The 23,504-nt window shown below is 40.1% G+C and overlaps 1 protein-coding gene across 8 annotated transcripts in view; it reads left to right on the forward strand.

Annotated features, from left to right (window-relative positions):
• The first annotated feature begins 635 nt into the window (after positions 1–635).
• Positions 636–23,504, forward strand: part of LOC147102780 (casein kinase I) — a 45,880-nt gene continuing 23,011 nt past the window's right edge. For 6 of the 8 annotated variants that reach the window (XR_015073104.1, XM_085963577.1, XM_085963576.1 and 3 more), the window contains exons 1-6: positions 1,447–1,852; positions 15,451–15,561; positions 19,227–19,375; positions 20,985–21,213; positions 21,825–21,995; positions 22,951–23,099. Coding sequence is in view for 7 of the 8 variants with exons in the window: in XM_085963577.1 (XP_085819703.1) it covers positions 1,777–1,852; positions 15,451–15,561; positions 19,227–19,375; positions 20,985–21,213; positions 21,825–21,995; positions 22,951–23,099 (885 nt within the window). In the remaining variant the exon portion in view is untranslated. Of the gene's footprint in view, positions 772–1,446; positions 1,853–15,450; positions 15,562–19,226; positions 19,376–20,984; positions 21,214–21,824; positions 21,996–22,950; positions 23,100–23,504 lie in introns of those variants that run through there. The other 2 variants (XM_085963582.1, XM_085963581.1) reach the window with 2 other exon arrangements.

Consider the following 23,504-nt stretch of genomic DNA (forward strand, 5'->3'; position numbering starts at 1 on the left):
TTCCTAACAGCATTGTGGGTGTACCTACACCATATGGACTGCAGCGGTTCAAGAAGGCGGCTCACCACCATCTTCTCAAGGGCAATTAGGGACGGGCACTAAATGCAGGCCTAGCCAGCCAGCGACGCCCACATCCCATCAATGAATAAAAAAATAAATAATAGAATAAGATGGCTCAATAATACTCCACTTTATTGTTTATTGTATGTATTATTCTTTTGAATATGATGTTCTATCTTCATCTATTTTTACTAATAGCCACATAAAATAATAGTAAATCCATGAAACAAGTCCAGGAAACTCACAAAACCATGCTAATCAGAGAAAAGTAGATGGGAGGGGACAGGACCCAGGTTGTTAACATTCTGAGAGGAATGTAAATGCAAGCAAGTTTTTTCATTTGAATGCAAGCACAGAATTAGAAAACATGGGTATAAAATTAACAAATCTGAGGCAAAACTTCAGATGAAAAAGATTTTTCCCCCCCCACAGAGCAGTGGATTTGTGGACTGAGTCAATTGAGACAGTTAATGCTGTGCTAATTAATACCTTTAAAAAGAGCTGGATGATTATCTGGTTAAGAATGGAATGCAGGGTTATAAGAATAAGTTGATATAGTCTAATGCCAAGAAGGCAACTGCTCAAGGGTGAATAATGTAGATTGAATGGTTAGATGGATATTAAGTTTTGCTCGACTTACCGATAGAAACTGAGCTAAAAGGAAACTTTGCTAAACCTTTGCCTGGGAGAATACTTTGATAGAACAAGAAGGTATAGTCAGAGTTTTTAAATTAAGCTGGAAGGAATGGCCAGTTCTTATTCCAAGCTTTCTTATGGTCTTATGCCAATAGCTTCTAAAACTATTGTACTTGGTTGTATGGTTTCTTTACCTCTCTTTTCTCCTTATAAGACACTCCTTAAAACCTACCTCTTTCTGCCCCAATATCCCCTTATGTGGCTTGGCGTCAAATTTTGTTTGATAACGCTCCTGTGAAGCGCCTTGGGATGTTTTACTGTGTTAAAGGCGCTATATAAATACAAGTTGTTGTTTATTGGCATGCAGGGTGTGAGTCCATGTAAGGTGCAGAATAAAATTCACAAAGGACAAAATATGAAATGTCAAAACTGCACAAAAGGATTTTCTATCAGAGGGTCACTTCTACTTTTTTTTATATGCCATTGCACAAAATGTATCTGAAACTTCAGTATTTAACATCTGCTTTGCCAAGGCAATTGTTTTGTGACAACACAAGGGGCAATTGTCTGTCATACTGATTGGTAACTTCACCCACTGAAAACTATTGGCTGTTGATGTCAGGTAGTGGGTAATATTAAAACATTTATTTCTCACCTATTTATGATGATGGCTGCACGACAGTCATAACATATTAGTGATATGACGTCACCAACGTTCGCCCCGCCCTATCGAGTGACGTCAGGCGGCGGATGTGACGTCAGACAGTTCTCTACAGTAATGGCGAAGTAGAGCCGAGGAAGGAGAGGGAGAGACAGTGACTAGAATCCGATGCCATCCTGCGTGCGAGTGGACAGGATGGCAATAAAACTTGGTGGAGCATAATCTACAACGAATAACGTGTCGTCTGGTGCAGATATTGTCGGGGTGCATTTGGAAAGGAGCGAGAAAAGTGATGGTGAAAATCGTTCTGTGAGAAAGACTGGGACACAGAGAGAGGGAGAAATAGAGAGAGAGAGAGTTTCCCTCAGTCACTGGGTTAAAATCAAACACATTCAGTGGGCACCAGGCGAAACCCAACCATGGAACTGAGAGTGGGAAACAGGTACCGGCTCGGCAGGAAAATCGGCAGCGGGTCCTTCGGAGACATTTACCTGGGTAAGAACTGAGAGTGGATATTGGGAGGAAGACAAGAGAGGGAACAGCACTCCTAATAATAACACGGCTAAAAACAGTGTATGTAATATCTAGTCCCGTGTCACTGGCCCAGAGGGGAAAGGACATGGTAATAGTCAAGAAAGAAAAGCTGTCATTCACAGAGTCAATCTCCATATTCACAAATCTGCTCCTGGGAAGATTATGAATCCCAGGGATCGCATATAGAAGGAGCTGACTATTCGATAATGTCCAGGGATCATTTCACCACAACAGATGGACTGTTCCAATAATCCATCAGTCAAAGGATAGAATATCAGACATATATTTCAGCTGAGCAACAAAGAAATCACTAAAGGGAGTGTAACAAAACCGAGCTGCTTTTTTTTTTAAAAACCCCAGCTGATCTATGAAGTAATACTCCTGGGGATACTAGCTGTGGGAATTTGAGAGGAAGAGGTTGAAATAATCTTTTGTATGTCCCTGTAATATGAATGTAAAGCAGAAATTGTCAGCAGTTAAGGTCTGTAATGTTGCTGTTTTCTAAAGGAGTGTTTCAAAGTAATTGTTTTGTTTGTGTGAAAGAAGTGGATTATGGGAGGACTGAAAATAATCAAATTTGTTTCCTGGTGAGAACCATAACATCCAACATCAGCCAAGAATATCAGTTTTTATACATGTGAGAATGGTTGCAGTTTGTTTTAGATCAAAGAATGTTATTGATCTAAAAATCTGTTTATTCATAATGTAAATATTGAACATCTAGGTGGCAGTTACCTGGACACGAGTCCGAGCAGTTTTGTAGCAGAGTTTGTTATGCTGGGGGTTTAGCATGCAGGACTGCCAGTGTCATCTTGGAATACCCACAATTAGCCTAGCTTTTCCATAGTGTAGACTGTTTATTGCTAAAATCTCACCTTTTCAGTGTCCTCAGCGTTAGACATGGAGTTAACTAACCCTTGTCCAGGTAGTTGTTGAGGTGAACTAAACAGTAACTTTTGTTGTTAGATTTAATGTCTGATTTCTGCTTGGATCTGATTGACCTCTCTTTTTGAGTGCACATGCTGTGCTGTAGCACCGGAATAGAGCATAGTGAAAGTTTAAATATGAGAGCAAGAAAGACCGATACTATCTAATTGTAGTTTGTTTTATTTTAATGTTGTTTAAAATAGTAACTAACTCGGTGTAGATGCAATATGGGAGAGCCTGACCTTTGTGTTGAACTGATCAGCTCGCCAACAGAACTGCACTAACTGATATCCAATAAGCCATTAGTGATAATTGAAACAATTGTTTTGGATCTCATCAGTAGAGGAACCAGAGTTTAACCTCTGACAACATGCATAATAGAACAACAGTTGGACATTTTCAACAGTAACACAATTATTTGATCAATGTTTTGTCAGTTGCTATTCTATAATGAGTGTCGACTCCAAGTACTGAATGTGTTTTTCAGATTTCAAAATTGGCAGAATTTATATCAACCTTTTTGGAGAAAAAAATCTGTAATAGATTTTACATATTCTAAAATAAGTCGAGAAACTTGTTGATGCAGAAAGTATCTCCTCCCACAGGATGCTGTTCCTGATGCCAGCCTTGACTTCAGTGACACTGCTGCATAATATAAAAATGCATTGGTGGTAGTGTTGCCTTGAACAGCCTCGGGTGTAGTAGTTTTCCAAAGCTTCTCTGAAGACGGCAGTGCCACTGCTGCAAACTCTCTTTCTGATCGAGTGTGACTTTTTTGAATCACTTTGTCCACAGTTTTTCTGCTGCTGTCAGTGTTCTGAAATCTGCCCTGCATTGTAAATGGAGATGGGGGAGGGGAGGTGGATATTGCAGAACACCGGATTTCTATATTGTCTGATTTCCTTTTGCACTACTGCATGTCTCTTTTCAAAATTCACATTGGAACCTTTCTAAATGTTGACTAGTTCCTGTTTATGAACAATGAGAAATGTTAAGGTTTGCAATGTTTCAGGAAATGAATCATGCACCATTACACATGTGCCCCAGGTCAATGTTTGGTGAACAGACTCTAGTCTAGATTATATTGCAGAAGCCATTTATCCTTAAATGATAGTGGAGAATTCAGATATGTTAATTTTATTAGTCATATTTAGGGATGTTTGGTGCACTGTCTACTCTTTAAAGTTTCCAATGATTTGATCTTGATTTCTGTTTAGTGATTTGGGGCCTGATTATGACTCTGTTCAATATTGTACACTGTCTTTTGCTACGTTTTCCCCCCACCCATTCCCATTGCAAAGGTAACATTTATATTGGGTATTTTTCCTCCAATATATCCATGTGAACAAATTCTACAATCTTAGTCTTAGTGGGGAAAAAATCTCCACCTTTTTAAATGGCAGACCGAAATCATTCCTAAATTTCTTCAGTCAAAATCCTCTTTCGAATTCCTTGGTGAAATTGAGTGTCCCGTTGCCAAAGCACACTTTAAAAAGTGTAGTTTTAGGAATCAATTTTCAATATGGTTTTTGGTTAGATTCTCTCTTTGTCGTGACTTGTGCCTTGCCTGTCACTTCCCCTCCCCCTCAAGGCCTTGATTCCTTTGTTTCTTTGTCCTGGAGCTGTATTGTGTAATTTGTTTTATAACACACTTCAGATGGCTTTAGATGATGCACAAACAGTACAGCAGTTTTTGGACATAAATCTTTTTAAAACCTGCTTAGCCCTTGGTTTGATCGCTAACTGAGAACGCCATCGCCAATATGCTTTGTTTTGTATTTTATTTTCAGTTTTCAAGAACAAAATGTTGTATTTGGTAAATTGGCCTCAAAAGCAGAAGTATGCCGCTAGTTCTATTTAAATTCCGAACTCCAGTCCAGCTGATGCTGCAGCACTTTGTAATACCATTTGAATGTGATTGACAGTCTGTACCAGCTGGCCATTAATGGATTTTATTCCCAACTTTTTATAAAAATTATATGTTCTTCAGGTTAAATGTTTCTTTTATCTGCAGTAAATAAAATGATGGGCAGCTTGGGTACAAAAGAATGAAAGCAAAGTGTGTATGCTTTTATCTTTGTTTCTGGTTGTGACGTCTTGCATAAAGAGGGGCTAGCGAACATCTGCAGAGTTCAACTGGGCAGGAAAGGGGCTGTCTTGCCTGATTTTCAAGTAAAATTGATCGTCCAAAATATGTGCTCAATATGGGTGTGATGAAGTTTTGATGCACCTGTTTTGTTTAGTAGAATCAGCGGAATTGTACATTACACAACCTCAGTAATCTTCACCTGTCCTATTACCATCTCGTCTCGCCTTGAATATCTCTTAATGTCTCTTCACCTCACAGACCTGCCCTTTTGTTCTTTCATCCCCTCCCCCATTTCCCAGCCCCCAAACTTGCTTTTTCATCCGTTTCATTTCCTGCCTTTTCTCTCAGTTCTGACGAAGGGACTTCGACCTGAAACGTTAACTCTGTTTCTCTCTCCACGGATGTTGCCTGGCCTGCTGAGTTTTTCCAGCGTTTTCTGTCATTATTTCGGATTTCCAGCATCCGCAGTATTTTGCTATTGTCTCTGTAAGATTGGTCCCTCGTTCTAGGGTGTTGGGAGATTTCCTCAAACAGACTTGCATCTATTCAGCCCCATTAATCAGTTTTAGGTACAAGTGGAAGTCAGAGGACTAGATGATTCGGGTCTTGTACCTCGTCTGGGAAGGTTTGCCTTCTCTTCATTTTCATCTTGGATCTTGGACTTGTTTCAGCAGTTATCAGGTGCTTTACCACAACCCTTTGGAACGACTCCAATGGTTCAAGAGGCAAAGTTGTGGCAGATGGCCTCCCTTTGTTTTACCAGTATATGAATTTTGCATCCTTAGTGTTGCGCTAGAGTTTGATGTTTCCTCGACAATTGTAATTCTGGGGTTATTGGATCCTAAAATTTAAAATTCTCGCCCTTGTCTTTAAAACCTGTTATGGCCTTGTCTCTTGCTAATCTGTAACCTCCTGTAATGCTCCAAACTCTCCAGTCCTCTGATCGTGACCTTTTGTAAAAAGTCAGCTGAAAAGACGACGGCTTCACTTTTACAGAAGATTCAGAATAGCCTGGTCTGAAATAGAGCTCAGGCACCAGGAGCCAGCTAAATTATTTCCCGAGAGAGAGCAACTGAGCTAGTGCAGCAAATGTGAAGGAAGTGCTATTTTAAATATTGTTACTTGAGTTTCCCGTCAGTCAGATTGTTTGTCCCGTGAAGCCGCCGTGTGAAATGTTCCTGTGTGGTGGTTTGTACTGGGAGCTGGTTGTTTGTTCTCTGATCAGATGTGTTTTGATTGACACCTTCAATTCCCTGATTTCCTGCTTGGAGAACAATAGTGTGTGAAACTGGCTCTGGCATGTCCGCTGAAGTGATTTAACACAGACACAAAGCAGGATTCAATATTGGGAAAAGGACGCCTGGCATTTGGGGTCCTTTTTGTGGGTGGGGGGGGTGGGGGGGTGGAGGGGAAACAACAAAACCTCCCCTGAAACTGCAACACTTCAAATAAATGCTGCACTGTAAATTGACGCAGCTATCGATCGGACGGAGGGAGAAATGTCATTGCTTTTACCTCTTTTTTTTTTGTATTTCATGCAAAAAAGGAGAGTGCATTTATTTCCCAATAAAGTGCCCTCATTGAATAAGTGTAGAGGCTACTCCTCCCAGTGTCTGAGTGGCTCACACTTGTTCAAGCAGCAACCAAAAAGATTGCCAGGTATTAGTTGATATCTAAAAATATTGGAGCTCTTAACGGCTGTGAAGAGTTCTGAAGAATTTCTATTCTAATGCAACTTCCTGCTTGCAGTTTGACATCATGTAAGCACCGAGTTATTACAGAACCATAACATACACCTGCTCTGTGAACTTTCTGTATAAAATTTCACTGATGGAAGGCCATAAATCCATTAGTTTGTCCTGGAATCTAGAACCACCAGGTAAAATAGTCTAATGGTGAAACGGCAATAGATTTAAATAGTATATGCCTTTTTTTTTAAAAAGTCCATTCTGTTTATTGACTGCTCTCTGGCTTAATTACCAGCAAGTCCAACACTTGGTCCTCCATTCAAAGATGTGTTTTATCTGGCCACATTTAAATGTGCTGACAGTTAAAAAAGTAAACTATTTCTCAAAACAAATTGTTATGTTGGCATACATCCTGTTGAGAAATAAACATTTTAAGTTAGTTATAACATTTTCAGTTTTGTGTTTTTCTCACATAGGAAATGACAGTGGTGAGAGTGTGTTTTTACGATTGTGTTCTTGCCCGATATACAACTTGTATGGGAACAGGAAATGAAACATGTTTGCCATCAGCAAGGAGAGTTAACTTTAAATTGCTGTTTTGAGACACCACTAGGGAAGAATGACATGAAACATGTTTGTACTTAAATGGACTTCAATGGGAAGTTTGTGTGCAGTTCACTCAGACATTAAATTCAAGTATGCTATAGAACATCTAATAGAGATATACAATATAAAACTAGTTTGTGTTTGAGGCCACCCTCAATGAAACTTGTTAAGAGAAACTTGTATTGAAAACGCAATGGTTTTGGCACTTAACCTGTTAAGAAATGGTGGACAATCTTACTCATGAACTGGAGAGGGAAACAGTCCAGGCCATTCCCTGCCGGAGGGGTAAGCCAGTGCCTTGGTCCCATGTCAAGCATTGCTGCTCAGCTGGCTGGTTGTGTGAGTGGCCCTAGATAACTGGTGTGGCTGTGTTTAGGAGCAGGGGCAAGGAGAGTTCCTGGCTTCTTATCTACTTCCCCTGAAGGCACAGCAGGGATTAAAGGTTGCGTTCGTGATGCTGTATTTTACTATTCCTTGGCACAATGCATTTGCACTTGAGTATCCTGGGCTGCCTTGCCCCACATTGCCCCAACTCTCTCTCTCAAAGCATTTAGGAGCTCGTACTAGTTAAAATAAGAGTGCAGTACTTGCAGTAAAACACTACAGGGAAATTGATTTATTAAATACCTTTCTGAAAATGCTTCCTACTCAGCCGATTACATTCAGTATTTTTGACAAGCTGGGCATTAATTTAAAATCCATTTGCTTTGCCAGTCTGTGATTTTCCACCCATTCACTTCACTGGCAAGCGCTGAAGCAGAAAACCCTGGCTTCCATGTCTACCAAGATTGTGTGGGGTGCAGGGCAAGCAGTAATGCTGTGTGTGTATATGATTATCATGTCTTTGAAATGCTTAACGGTAGCAAGTAAATAAAATATTCCTGGTTACAGAGAAGATTAGTTTGCACTGTTACCAACCTGCTGTACCACAGCGTGGGAAAATGTAGATTCTGTCCACCAGCAACGGGGGCAAGTTCAGCATTAAAATAAGTCACTGCAGCAGAGGTGGTTGGAAGCCTGGTGATGTCGATTTTATGCAAATCACAGTGAATCTTTACTAAATAGTGTTGTCAGAGACATGGGAGAAATGATTTGACCTCTGTCTTGACCATGGATGGTGTGGGGAGGAGGGGGGGGAAATGATTTTATTTATGTATTGGTTTAAATATTGTTCATAAAGGGACAGCACATGGGTCACCTGCTTGATTGTCTCAAACAGTGCATGTATTTTTTTATCATTCCCTCCATTTCAAAGCCATCTCGGAGACCAAATAACCACAAGCTTGTATTAAATTTTCAAAATATAAAACCACTAAACAATTGAACTGTAAAACATTTTTTGCAAAAGGAGGGCTATAATAGTTCAGTCTATATGTCAATTTCAGCAGTAGTTCTTGCTCCCTCACATAGGGATACATAGTGTGCTGATGTCATCCATATTCAGTCATATTATATTACAACCCTCACCCCAGTTGTAATTTATTTTGAGTAATCACTGGCAGTAAGCCACACTTTTTTACATCTGCATCAGTGGGATCTGGCCTGTCCATTTGCTTTTGGAGGCTGGCACTTGGGACTCAATTCTGTAATGCTTTTTTTTTTAGCAGCGATTTACAAAATCAATGCAGCCGACTTAATGGATCTTCATTTTCCTCTGCCTCACTCTTGGACTCGCAACCGTCGGCTCCAATTTCTATCACAGTCCACTTTAGTTTTTTTTTTAAACTCCCTTCTAAAGTTCTCCACAGAACCTGTTTTTTTTAATTGCGATTTTTGGGAGTAACATTTCAGGAGGACTCGCCAGTTCATTTAAAAGCAGCTGTGATTGGGGAGGGAAACAAATTGCCGACTGTTTTGTTGTACTTCGGTAAACATCAAAGATTGAGGAACAAAATGGCATACGGTCACCTGTTTGTGAGAGGCGTTAATGCTGAAAGGAATTTCATTCAAGTTATAAGATATCCCTACATGCTTTTATTTTTCGGTAAGATAAAACTGGCCTTAAAACCTCTCTGCCCCTAAAGTGTCACTGTTCAATATTCAGGACGAGACTGAAGCATTTAGCAACCTGCTTGTTGCATACAAGCTCGGAATGAAGTGAAATTGGCAGCTCGAAGCTGGAGCTTTCCAGCAGTTTTATTTAAATCAATTTATCATTGGTAATTGCACTTTTTAAAAATTAAAATGTAAACATGTTGGAATTTTTCTAATCAATTAGAATCATTCTAATGCCATGCTGTGTTCTGTCCAATTCATTCCTCATTGGGTTGATTGGTTTTTTTTAAAATCAAGAGTGAATTTTATACTCCAAGCCCATACAGTTTGCAATGTTTTCTAGAGGCTACAAAGAAAGCCAGTTGTTCATAGCTTTATTTAACATGAACCTGTCTGAACAAGCTTTTTGTAGCTCTCTCCCTTCATTCTGGGCTCAGCGCAGAGAAGGAAATTGCAACACCACCATAGACAAACCATGTGTGAGGATATGTCTTTTTATTGTCATAAAGAATATGTGTCCTAAATATTAGTTCACTGCACTGCTCGTAGTAAGTCAGCCTAGGATTGGTAATCCAGGTGAGTTCATGCCAGCCAGAATTGTAAAACATCAGCACAGGAACAGGCAATTTTGCCCAACAAGTTTGCACAGGTTCTCGTTCCCTGTACATGTTTCAAGCATTTAATTCCCTTTAAAGGGAATTAATGAAACTATACTTCCATTTTGTGTGTAATATTTTCTAGCCTCCCCTTTAATTCTTTTCATGATTATCTTCGATTTGGGCCTTCTCATTACTGTCTTGGTGACCGGCGTAAGTAATTACCTCTACCTTTATAACCCTTCGTCATCTTGAAGACCTCAATTAGTTCATCTGCAACCACCTCGGCTCTAGTGAAGAAACCTTTAGCTTCTCCAGTCTCTCTTCATAACTGTAACCCCTCATCCATGGTAAAATCCTAGTGAATCTATGCTGCACATTTTCTATTGCTTTTATACCTTTCCTGTAATAGGGTGCCTAAAACTAGAGTACTCCAACTGCAACCTAACTACAGTCTTGTACAAAATCAACATTATCCTTCTCTCTTATTTCCAAAATGCATTATTCCACATCTTTTACTTTAAACAGTATTTACAACCTCTCTGCCTATCTTATCTATGTCCTCTTGCAGTCTTTCACAATTTTCATCACAATTTGTCATAGCGCTTCTCCCTCTCGCCCCTAATTTGATGTCATCAGCAAATTTCAAATTGAATGTTTCCATTCTTTAGATTTAAAAAACTTTTTCTGTGCATTAATTGTGTTTGGTTAAATTATCCACTCTAAGAAAGCGTGAAGATTTCTCAATTCAAACTGTAAGACAACATTTTATATCTAAGAATTAAATGAGTCACATTCTCCTGAATCATTACTGTCTCCAGATTCATCCCTGATTCGGTGTGTCCCAGTCTACAAGAACAACTCCTACTTCGGGAAAAATAAGTTTACGGGAAGAGAAAATTTGGAACTGACTTTTTTCAAGCTTTTGATGAGTCACTTACCATTTGTTTATCATACTCCTCTTCATAACCCACTTTTATGTAAAGTATAGAATTAATTCCAGGAATGTAATTTTGGTGACCGCGGGCTAATTGGATATTGGGACTGTGAAGTCCATAAAATGCACATGTAGCTGTTGTTTCTCATGTGACATAAGATTTAATATGTGGTTTAGGTGGGTACATGATTTGTTCCTTTTTAAATGAGATGGGGTTGATAAAATGTTATTGGTTTTGTAAAATTGTTAAATGGCGCATTTGGCTTTCATGGACTATTAAGGGACTGAGCGTAGAAACAAGTGATCAAATTTGACAGTTTGTGTTGCACATTATGCATTAAATTGTAGTTAACTCATTCTATTAAGTAAAGTAGGTATGTTTAAAAATAAAATTTGCTTCCTGATATATGTATATTGATTTTTTGGAGAAACCAGAGTATTAAAATACATCCCAAAATTGAATTGCGCATCAGAACATTAAAGCACAGTTAGTCTACTAATGTTAACCTAAACGTTACATATTAATGTGCAAGCAAAGTGCCAGTTTCTGCATGGTTCTTGAAGGAATCCACACTGAACCAGAGTAGTATGCTTTAAGTAACTATAGGTAGTTCTTTTGGAGAGGGTTAAGCAAAAATTCACAGAATTCACCTTTCACTTGTTTTGAGAGGTTTTACCACACTGCATCAAGTTTAGTATTATTTACATTTCTAGCTGACGGCCAGCTCTTGTTTCTTGATTTAAGCTGAAGTATCATTTCCTCATATGAATCATTTCCCTTTTATATTTTCCCCCTTCTAAGTCGGCTCAAATCACATCACATACCATTGGCTCCCAGCCATCCAATAATGCAACTCCCGAGACCAGATCTTGGGGGGGTGCACAAGAGAAGATCTGGTGACTCGCCCTCTGATTTTTTTCTGTCCCTCCCAGCAGGGAAACACCTGGCCTCTGATGAGATTGCAAACTCCCCATGTAGGAGTCAGCATGATGTATGAAATTCTTTTGAGGCTTTTATTCTGACTTTGCTTTTCTGCTGCACACTGCAGTGCTCGTAGCTGCAGTGTCACCGTCACCCTTTTATACAGTTAGGGAATCCAAAAACAATTGCCCAGCATGGTCCATGATTCCTGCAGAAGCACAATCGTAGAAGATACTGACAGGTTTTTAATGTTCCCTCGTTCTTGTGTTTGAACTCCAAATCGAGTTCGAGGGGATCGGATCAGTTTATCTTGTCTCTTTCCCAAGTACAGTATGTTGTCTTGCTTCAGTGTAAACCAAAACAGCGATTTCAGTTTGAGCAGAATTGACTCTCTGCTGTCCATTGTGGCATGTCCCTAAGTTTAACGCTGCAGCTACTTTTCTCCATTTTGCTTTTACCCACTTCCACATTGACAATGCGTGTTGTCTTTCTATCGCATGTTAGTTATGTGCTGTCTAAACAATGTACAAAGTAGACTGTTGTCAGAAAGCTAGCATTGTTAATGTTGCATTTGCTATGAAGGTAACTATTTATCTAATCTCTACTTTATTCTACTTTTCAAATGTTGCTGGCTGGTGTTTATAGGTTGATGCATGCTGTGTATTCAGCTTATTGTCCTAATCAGGATTGTTGGGCATAAGTTAATCAGAAAGGTATTTTTAAAGTTTGTGTCATGGATAGCTTTAGGCAATTTGTGATTAAGTAATTGCATTAACATCAGGTTACATTGGGGTGTATACTGTGCAGTGTCCCCACTAGGCTTATTTAATGTATTGTTACAGGAAGGCATACACTTGAGCAAATACATTTTAATGTTGTATAATTGCTTTTTGTACGATTACTATTCATCTCAAACCGCTCCCACGATCACTACCAGCAACACTTCCATAAATACCAGAGCCACCTTCCTAATGTCATAGGCTCCAAATGTTTTCTCGAGTCTACCACAGTTTGGAAGAGTAGTCTGCAATTGGCCTTCTGGCAGTTTTTTGCAGTTCAAGTGAACATAGCATAAACAGCACACACCCACCATACGAGTGACAGCACTGCTGTGTGACATTACAAGCCTTCTCTTGATCTAAAATTCATTTGTTTACCAATGTGAATGTATATTTTGGAATAAAAAGATTCAACCTGTAACATTAAATGTGTTCTCTTTTAAAGGTCACATTACCATGACTGTTAATCATTTTTGATGGCAGCTGCTCGAAGTGTAATGAAACCCACAATTTCCTTTGCAGCCTCCACCACTCATGCTGTTTGTAGATCTGTGTTTCCTTAAAACATTTGATACAGGGATGTATACTGTTGAAGATACTGTAAAATGTCAAGTGTGTCATTTTCTTAATTGAGCTTTTATGCTCATCAAGGTGATGGATGGGAAGCAACATTTCCTATTTAAGGTACCTTGGTACTCCTGAGCAGGTGTTGTATGATTTAAATGAAGAGCAAAGCTCTCTGTACTCTTCCAACCTCAAGAGCATCCCTATTGCGCCAATGTAACATGTCAGTTTTCTGTATCCGCCATTGTGTAGGGCCTCTGAGTAAAATTGCCAATTATTGCTGCATTAGGATTTTGACCCAGGAACAGCAAAGCAAAGCAAAGGTGTGCGACCTGGAGGAGATGATGATGCTCCCATCTTGGTGGTAGAAGTTACAGGGTTGGGAGGTTTTGTCAAAGTAAGCTCGGTGAATCGCCATACTGCATCTTGTAGATAGTACATATTGCAGCCACAATCTGGTGGTGGAGGAGGAAATTGAGTTTTTGGCAGGGGCACCAATAAAGCCGACTGTTCTCTCCTGGATGGTGTTGAGCCTCGTGTTTCAGCTGCACCATCCAGGCGAGTGGGGAGTATTCCATCACGCTGCTGACTTCAGCCTTGTAGATGTGGAGCAGCTTTGAGGGGTCAGAAGGTGAACCATTTGTTGCCGAGCACCCAATCTCTGCCCTGTTTTTGTATTCACATTGTTGATATGGCAAGTTCAGTTAAGCTTCTGGTCAGTGGTGGCCCCTGGGATTTTGAGATGGTGAGGGACTTTATGCTAGTGCTTTTGAAGATCATGGGGAAGTGCTTGGACCGTGTTGGAAATGGTCATTACCTGGCACTTGTATACTGTAGTGTGAATGCTTACCTGTCGCTTAGCCCGAGTATGGATGTTGCCATGGTCCTGCTGTAGACTGGAATGGGCTGCTCCATTATTGGAGGAGTTGTGAATGGACCTTGTCACGAGAATTGTAATAGAACAGCCCCAGGTCAGTTGACTAGTAGAAATGATTAATGATGGTTGCTCCAAGGATACTTCCCCGAGGAACTCCTGCAGCAATATCCTGGGCTGTGGTGATTGGCCTTCGGTAACAATAACCATCTATCTTTTTGTGTGTTGACACCAGCTACTGGAGGGTTTTCTTCTTGATCCCAATTGATCTCAGTTTTACTCGGACTTACTTGGAGCAAACATTAGTTGAATGCTGCCTTGATGTTCAGGGCAGCTGCTCTCGTGTCTCCTTTTGCTCCAATCACTTTTTTCGCCCCTCCTGTCGGAGAAAGTTCAGTGTTTGAGAAAATGCCTTTTAGATTCTAATTGTCATGTACTCGGAATCACAGAAATTACAGTACCAAAGCATCAACAGGTGTTCGTGCAATATATGTTAGACATGCTAGAATTTTGAAAATGGGAAGTTTTGTAAATGACGAGTAGTGTCTGCTTTGCTAGTCATTAAATTGCAAATTGAAATGCGTATGTTGCATTTTGACATGAAAGTTAATGACTGGCTTTGCCTTTGGTGGGGAGGGGGGATTCATAGTACATTTAAAATTGTACAGATCATATCCAGTGTACATTTTGCCTCATTGTATAATGAATAACGGTGGTTTGGAGTAAAATCTCAGTATGGTAAAGCATGGTAACTCTTTGATACTGATTTTGTTCTGTGGAATCGGGCTGGTGCCCCATTCTCCAGTTAGTTTCCTTCCCACAGGGTGCAGACCATTTGGCAGAGCGGATTTGTCACCAGAACTTCTAGAAATGATTTTGTCTGAATTTATTCAACAGCCTCTAAGCAACTGGAATGTGACATGCAGGTAGAAAGCGCTGCCTTGTGAGAGGGATGGTGATTTCTATATGTAACACTGTTTCCTGCACCAGATTGCAAGGCTGGCTACAACAGAGTGGAAGCAAAGTGGCAGAGCGGGAAATGGTTGCTATTCCTCCTGTTATTGGCTCATTTCTTTTTACAACTGCTTTGACATAGCATTTCCTCTTCAAAAAAAAAAGACACACGCATATACAACAGTTTTCTTTGCTCCTGTGACTTCCATGTGACTTGGGTAAGCTCTGTACAAGTGAGCGGTTAAAGTGCCTCGCTCTTGTCGAACCTCCGCCTGGAATTGGTCACGTTTGTCATCTTTGCTGCCGAAGTCTCATCACATCTTTGTGGCCAGCTGGCATTGGAGGTAGTCTCAGCTGCCTCTGATCCCTAGTACACTGGAGCTTTCATTTTGCTGCTGATTTCAACAGTTCCTTCAGTGATAAATTTGCTGTATAAATTGGCTAACTCTTAGCTTTCAAGGGGGATGTATTGCATTGGTCAGTTGCCTTGTAGTAGAATGCTGAAGTGCTTTTTCAGTTTTGTGTAAAAGAAAATAGCAACCTTGACTTAATAGGTGACACAGTACCTTGTTCAGATCTGTACAGTTCTTTCATTGACAGAAATAAGCATTCACTTGTTTTCTCACAGGAACTGACATTGCTGCAGGAGAGGAGGTGGCCATCAAGCTGGAATGTGTGAAAACCAAACACCCACAGCTACACATTGAGAGCAAGATCTACAAGATGATGCAAGGAGGAGGTAAGGTTTTCCTTCACCTCATTTGTCCGACCCACTTCATTCAGCGTTCTATATTCAGTGTCTTGTGGTTGGATTTAAAGTTACTTCTCGTGCTTGCTATGGCAACACTGCTAGATAGTGACCGTACCAAATGCTTGATGGGGAAACAAGTTCATGGTGAAATTGTTTTGTTGCATTTTCCTTACCTTTTTATCACGCACACAATACTCATTAAAAGAAAAACTTGCATTTATATAGCGCCTTTCGTGACCACCAGACGTCTCAATGCGCTTTACAGCCAATGAAGTATTTTTGAAGTGTAGTCACTGTTGTAATGTGGGAAATGCGGCAGCCAATTTACGCACAGCAAGCTCCCACAAACAGCAATGTGATAATGACCAGATAATCTGTTTTTGTTATGTTTGAGGGATAAATATTGGTCAGGACACCGGGGATAACTCCCCTGCTCTTCGAAATAGTGGTACGAGATCTTTTATGCCCACCTGAGAGCAGGCGGGGCTTCTGTTTAACAGCTCGTCCAAAAGACGACACCTCCGACAGTGCAGCACTCCCTCGGGGCAGTTTCTGATTGTTCTTTCTGTTTTTGGGGGTGGAAGAGTTAGTGACATTATACCTGATGTTTTCTCCTTGACATTGATCATCTATTTCCATATGGAATCTAACTGCTTTCATATAGGAGGAAGTGCACACCTATGGTAGCTAATCTGGGTTTGTATAGTGGTTATTTTTGAAGATGGATTTCATGCCAAGTATGTGTTTCCTCATTCAACACTTGTCTCTCCACTGCTTCCATCAGTATTTCTGTTTCAGAAGAGCAGGGGAGTTATCCCCAGTGTCCTGGCCAATATTTATCCCTCAATCAACATAACAAAAACAGATTATCTGGTCATTATCACATTGCTGTTTGTGAGAGCTTGCTGAATGCAAATTGGCTGCTGCATTTCCCACTTTACAACAGTAACTACACTTCAAAGTACTTCATTGGCTGTAAAGTGCTTTGAGACGTCCGGTGGTCGTGAAAGGCGCTATATAAATGTAAGTCTTTCAAGTATTTATCACCAATTTCTCTCTTCCACTCCTCTCCTAAACATGACTCCTTGTTAGGGTCTGATTCATTGGAAGCCAGATTCTCTCTCGTACTTTCCTCAGTGGCCATTATTTGTGTGTGAATTTTAATAGTGAATGTCACCAGGCCATTCGAGTGGGGCAGTCATGCTGAACCTGATTCTCGCCCAATAGTCACCCTGTGTTTTTGGCAGAATTTAATGGTCAAGATTAGGAAGGAAACCCTGATTAATGGGATTTTTTTTGTTCTTCCCCTTCCTTTTTTCTAATTTAATATAATGGCCTAATAGCCTACAATGGTAAAGAAGCAGTGCAACACTTCCACTGACCGTGGAGGTTTTATGTTTCCACTGTCAGAATTTAGGCTGTTTTTTCATCATTGGGTCCTTGCTGTAGGGCCCAAGCCCAAATCAGTAAATGGTTTCATCCTCTGCTGTGCTTGAACAGGTTGTGAACGTTCATTCTTTGGTACAGTATGGGATTGATTTGAATTACTGACCTTTTAGGTCATGGACTGGTCAAATATAATGAAAAACAATTAATATCTGTAGCCACAAACCTTGGGAACCTTATATTGTCAGCTCCATCTGCTATTGTTGGGCACGGCTCTTCAACTAACAAACATGCAAGAAATCCATTTAAAAAAATCTAAATGAAGTGTCCATTTGGGTGAGAATCGAATGAGTTCTGAGGTGTGACTTGGGAAAAGTGGCTGATTTATTGTAGCTGCCAGTTATTCGTGGATAATATAAATATAATTTATAAAGTGTTGCACATACACACATTGTGGGTATTGTAATAAATTCAAGTTTAATAAAATAAACTTTTCACAATTGGAAGTATAGGTTTTAAAAACAAAACTAGGCTTTAGAAATGGTTGTGTTAAAATGGGAATTGCAATTAAGCAAGTTGCAGATAAACAGGTATGACTGTATTTTCCTTTTTAATGGGGAGTGGCTCCCTCTGAAGACGTTGAACCAACCGGGTATTGATTTTTAACTTCAATGATCTAGCTCCCTCATTATTTCAGTATCTTAAACTGCTTTTCTACTGTGCAAGACTATTTACCGGATCGTTTCAACTCCTTCAGGTTCACTTTCTGGTTGTAGCCAAGTGTACAAGACCTGGATGTCAGAAGTTGACCCCGCCAGCACAGGTCTTAGTGCAGTATAAAAGCAGCTTACAAAACCAGTGTCTCTGGAAAATGTGAGGAGTGTTCATGGTCGTGTTTAAAAAATGACAATTGAGGCTTTTTCATTTAAATTTCTTAAAGAATGGTGATGGCTTTTTCTACAGAAGGTTTCAATAAAAGTTGGATTAATGCATTTGCCTTCTGATTTAAGATTTTCATATCAGCTTTCAAAAACCAGATTTGCTCAATTTCTACTGGGTCCATAAACGCACATTCAAATTTACAATACAAGTCTCACCTGTTTTTCTGCTAGTTGTTGAAGTTGCCCTTGTATACAATTGGCAGGATCGCAAACTAGGAGGTACTTTAATTTTTTTAATTCCATGGTACCCTGATCACTTGCTTCTCTGCACAAAAGGTTTTTAATATTTTATCCAGTGGGAGTTTAGATGTTCTGATTCTCTATTAAACAAGCTATTTGATCTTGCTCCTAAATTTGTAGGTTGAGCCCTGTAAATTTACCATGTGGTGAGCAAAAGGCCAGGCAGATTCACCATTTTAAGACTTTTTTGTCGTCATCCAGCTGTGGTCCAAAATTAAACTAGCTGGAGTTTTCAAAACATTTAGTGTAATTATCTGCTTCCCTGGGCATTGTTTTAAGAAGCTTCAAACAAATTAACTTGTTTATGGTTATGTGGAAAGAGTGTTGCAACATTATGCAAATTTTCTTTCTAGCTACTTCCTGCAGAAAGTGTGGCCACCATTTCCTTTGCTGTTGCAGTGTTTTGTTGGACAGAAGGTGGCACTGTAAGCCAACACCAGACCCAGTCCATTTTATTCGACAGAATTCTAAGGCCATTGGTTTGCATCACATCATCTTCAAAGAGAAGTTGATGGGTATGGCCCTTGCATCACAGATTGTGGTAATGAATTAATAAAATTATTTAATTGCTGCAAAGTGTCACTGGTCCTGCTTGGTATTCAGCCGCTAAACTTTCTCCTCATGATCACTAAATTGTCACATAAAGTGAGAAAGGGCTGTTTTGAACCTTTTTAAGCTGATTTCTTCCAACCAAACTTGGATAATTTGTTATCCGAGATCAAGTGACCTAGCGTGGAATAACCATGAGAGAGTATACTTTTGTACCATTTTGGATGTTGCTATGTATAACCAGCTGAAAATCAGCTTTGAAATATTCCCAATATTTAGCATCGGTGGAAAATATTTGTCTGCACTTTGACCTCTCCAATGGCCATCAATCAGAGCTTTGGTCTGTAGTTTGAAATGGTCTCTCTTCTTTGAAGACCAGATTTATGTTCACAAACGCACACAACAGATAAAATGTAACCTTGGAACCCAGCTTTAAGTAAGACCTCTGATCCTAAACTTCGAAGTTAGCAGAAATGCAAGTTCACAACTGTTATGCTTTCTTTGTATCCAGCTATCTTAAGTCTGTTTCTTGTGTAGTTGGCATCCCCACTATCAAGTGGTGTGGTGCAGAGGGAGATTACAACGTGATGGTAATGGAGCTGCTTGGACCAAGTCTCGAGGATCTCTTTAACTTCTGTTCTCGTAAATTCAGCCTTAAGACAGTCCTCCTCCTCGCTGATCAGATGGTAGGAAATATTATTTTGCATCACTTTTTGTGTGTGTTTGTTAAATGACCAGCTAAAGGATAAAACCTATATATTCTTTTCTCCTTCCCAGTTTGCACCCACTAACAGTATCCTGATCTAATGTGTGCCTTTCTTTCCAGCAAATGTCCGTATATCATGAATTGAAGAGATTTGTGAAAAGGGAGTGGAGCAATGTAGTGCTTTAGGGCTTCAAGTGGTAAAAGATGGGTTTGTGATCACTGTTTCCCATCTGTGTTCCTGGTTCCAGTTGTGACAAGGTACTAAGTGGAAACTAGGTGCTTCTCGACCACCAGAGAAGGAGCAAGGATGGAAGGACCCCTCTCCACGAATCCCATCTGGCTCTCGATTGACCACAGATGTAGTTATACTACCACTTTTTGCATCAATGCAAAAAGTGTTGGGTGCACATTGATACAAAAGTGCCAGTATATCTGGGGAGCCTAATCCCAGTCTGTTTCCCATGTACACCAAGGACATGCAGCATGGGGCCCATTGTGATGAGAGCAGATGCTCCAATTGCGCTCCCTTAACATCAAAAATGAACAATTCAGGACGTTTGTAGCTGGCTTCAATGTGACTTGAAGGGCCATGCTGTCGGCACTATGATTGTGTTTTGCCCTTTTACATTTCACTCCACAGATACAGTCTGATACTGGTAGATACAGTATAATTGCAGCATTATTGTCAAGTTAGCGTGATGGAGACCAGGAAAGCATAGCTAGATATGATGCAAGCTGACTAAAGGGGGCGGGGGGGGAAATTACCCTTCTAGAAAGAGACTTGGATGAGGTGGTGGGGGGAGAGTGGTAAGGGTTGGTAAGTATTAACATTATAAATGAATAGCTATTGTTTCATCCAGTAGTTTTGGTTTAAAACAATTCCAATATACAGGAAACTTTGTTATATCCGGCACCGACGGGACCGAGCTGTTGCCGATCTATCAAAACTGCCGGACATACAAAGTTAATGTTGAAGCATACGGAGGTTTTCATCTCCGTATCTGACAACAAACACTGTTGCTTAGCAACAGCTTGTAAACAGTCGGGCCATACCTTGGAAGCGTCTCTGTAGCTTAGCAACAGCTTCAGAGAGACTTTCCAGAGCCCGACTGTTGAAAACAAAGCCACGAGAAGAAAAAAAACCTAACAAAACGGCTCCTGATTTCTGCTGGTAGATCGAGGTTTCCGGACATACAACCTCCGGATAAACCAAAGTTTCCTGTAAATAATTGCATGTTGGATTGTGAATTTTAACCTATTTTGTAATACATAAATAGCTAATTTCAGTAGGTTCATGACTGGAGCTTTGACTCCCAACTAGAATCCAGAGTTAAATCTTGTGTTGTCCCCGAATTACCTTTACATTATTGGTGGGGAAGCGATTACTAATCCTGTATCATTCAAGAATTCACCCTGGATAGTCAAAGCAAGATTGCTGGAGCTTGAAAGGTGGGCTGCCCCATTCTCCCAGCTATGGGCAGGTTGGATGCAAGGGTTGATGATTCAACTTTATATATAAAAAAAAGAATCCAGATGGGCGCTCTTGACGTTTCACACACACAAAAGCTGTTTTTCGTTTTTGCATTTAGATCAGCAGAATTGAGTACATTCATTCGAAGAATTTCATCCATCGTGATGTGAAACCTGACAACTTCCTAATGGGGTTGGGAAAGAAGGGCAACCTGGTCTACATTATTGACTTTGGGCTAGCAAAAAAGTACCGAGATGCACGAACACACCAGCATATACCGTACCGTGAAAATAAGAACCTCACAGGAACAGCTCGATATGCCTCGATCAATACACATTTGGGAATAGGTAGGCAGAGGAGCTCTCCTGAATTACCTTGTGTGTTAGAAACACTTGGGTTTATGGTAATTATTATTCTTTACATCACGCACATCATGTTAGATTGGTAAAAAGGCCTCAAACCCACGAGCATGTTATTTTTCTTCAGCCGACGCAACCAGAGCCAGATTGAATGGTAATTCATCTCGCTGCTGTTTGTGGGATTTTGCTGTGTGCAGAGTGGCTTTGTTTGTCTACAACACTGTCACCACATATAATGAATTGCTTTGAAATGTGAAGTATTTTGAGATGTCCAAGAGACATGATAAGACACTGTATATAAATACGTGTCTGTCTTTTCTTTCTGAAAAATTATATTTTCATTCAATTTTAGGATTAACTGGGCTTTGGCAAGTAAAATCTGCAATTATTCTAAAGTGTGTGTACTGTAGTAAAGCGGTGTGGCTAATTCACATTTAATAGTTTGGTAACTATGAAGTTTCTACACTAATCTTTTACAACTTTATACACATTTGAAAACCGGATTTTACTGTAAATTTCCAGTGCTGAATTAAGAATTGGCTTCAACTTGGATTGTTGTGTAATGTTGTCCCAAACTAGTGTGCTCATCTCTTTTCCAGAACAAAGCCGCCGTGATGATCTGGAGTCCTTGGGCTATGTTCTGATGTACTTTAACTTGGGATCATTGCCTTGGCAAGGTCTGAAGGCAGCAACAAAGAGGCAGAAGTACGAGCGCATTAGTGAAAAGAAAATGTCGACGCCCATTGAAGTGCTCTGCAAAGGTTACTCGTGTACGTATAAAGATTATGTAAAACCCAAAGTGTTAATGTATTGTCTTCCTGACAACGATATGGAGAGCTATGCTCTTGATCCAGGGTCATGTGGCCATCTGTCGTGATGTTTTGTCTTGTAGCAATCTGTTCCAAATTTGTGGTATTAAATTGTGGGAAATGAGCCTAAATGACTTCAGAATTGCAACGTACTAACTGGTAGAGTTGGTTCCCAAAATGTGATGGTTGTGAAAGATGCCCGAGGGCTTTTCATCACATGAAGCTAATTTTCCTTGGTGAAGTGAATTTCTATTAGTACTCAGTCAGGCTCCTGCGTAGTGTCCTGCAAGGTATTGCATCTCCGGCTGATGGAGGGATTTTAGAAAACTGACCTAGCTCAAAGCTCACTGATTCAATTTGCAGGACTGTAACAGAGCAAAACTATTTCGAGCTGAAGTTTACAGATTTGTGATCCTGACCCCCATTGTCATATGGGGGTAGGTTGGGGGGGGGTGGAGGAGAGAGGAGGTCATTCAAATTTTGAATTCCTGTTTTAAAGAAAAATAGTGCAGCAATTTGTAATCCTCATAGTAAAATGTTAGTCTTTCTTTAAACGCCTTCCCTTTAGTGCCCCACCACATTGTGGTATGTCCCACATATTCTATGGGGGGTGGGTTAGTTTCATGAACTCTGGAGGTCGTATAAATGGGCAAAATTAAACCAAATTGGAGAAAAATCCTTGCATAAGATTAATTAGGCATGAAGTGTTTACAGGTGCTAAAGCACAACATGTTTCAACTAGATTTGAAAGTAACCACTTATTACAGATTTCACTCCGTTTGGTTATTTTGAGCTTTTCAGACCACATTTACTGTGGAAGTTAATTCTCAACTCCTTCTGTGGATGAGGATGCATGTAGCACAACCGAGTTTGAACATATAAGTAATTTACTGTCCTTTTTTCTCGTTTCCCACAGCTGAGTTTGCCACATACTTGAACTTCTGCCGCTCTCTGCGTTTTGATGACAAACCAGACTACTCCTACTTGAGGCAATTGTTTCGTAACCTCTTCCACCGACAAGGCTTCTCTTATGACTATGTCTTTGACTGGAACATGCTCAAATTTGTACGTTTATTTTGTGTTTAATGCTGATGTGGCAGAAGAGTGTTCTGTATATATCGTATAAATTTAAAGTTCTAATGGCAAAATAAAACAAATGTACTTCAGTGCTTGTTAATAAGCTGTTTGCCAAATATTGTAATTCCTATCGGGGTTGATTCTTCAAATAACTTAAAATTGTTCAAGAGTATTCATTTCAGGCCTGGCTCATTGGTAGCACTCTGATCTCTGGGTCAAGAAAGTTGTGGATTGAGCCCCACCCCAGAATTTCAACGTACAGTATAATCTCCAGTGAAGTGCTGAGGGAGTGCTACCTTATCAGAAGTAATGTTCACCTGAGCCACCAGAACAGAGAGCTTTGCCCTCTTGTGGTTCAGATGAATTTTAAAGATCCTTTGGCACTACTGAAAG

Source organism: Somniosus microcephalus, chromosome 21, assembly GCF_052327205.1.
Source record: "Somniosus microcephalus isolate GS21.2 chromosome 21, FLI_Smic_1.0, whole genome shotgun sequence".
Taxonomy (NCBI): Eukaryota; Metazoa; Chordata; class Chondrichthyes; order Squaliformes; family Somniosidae; genus Somniosus; species Somniosus microcephalus.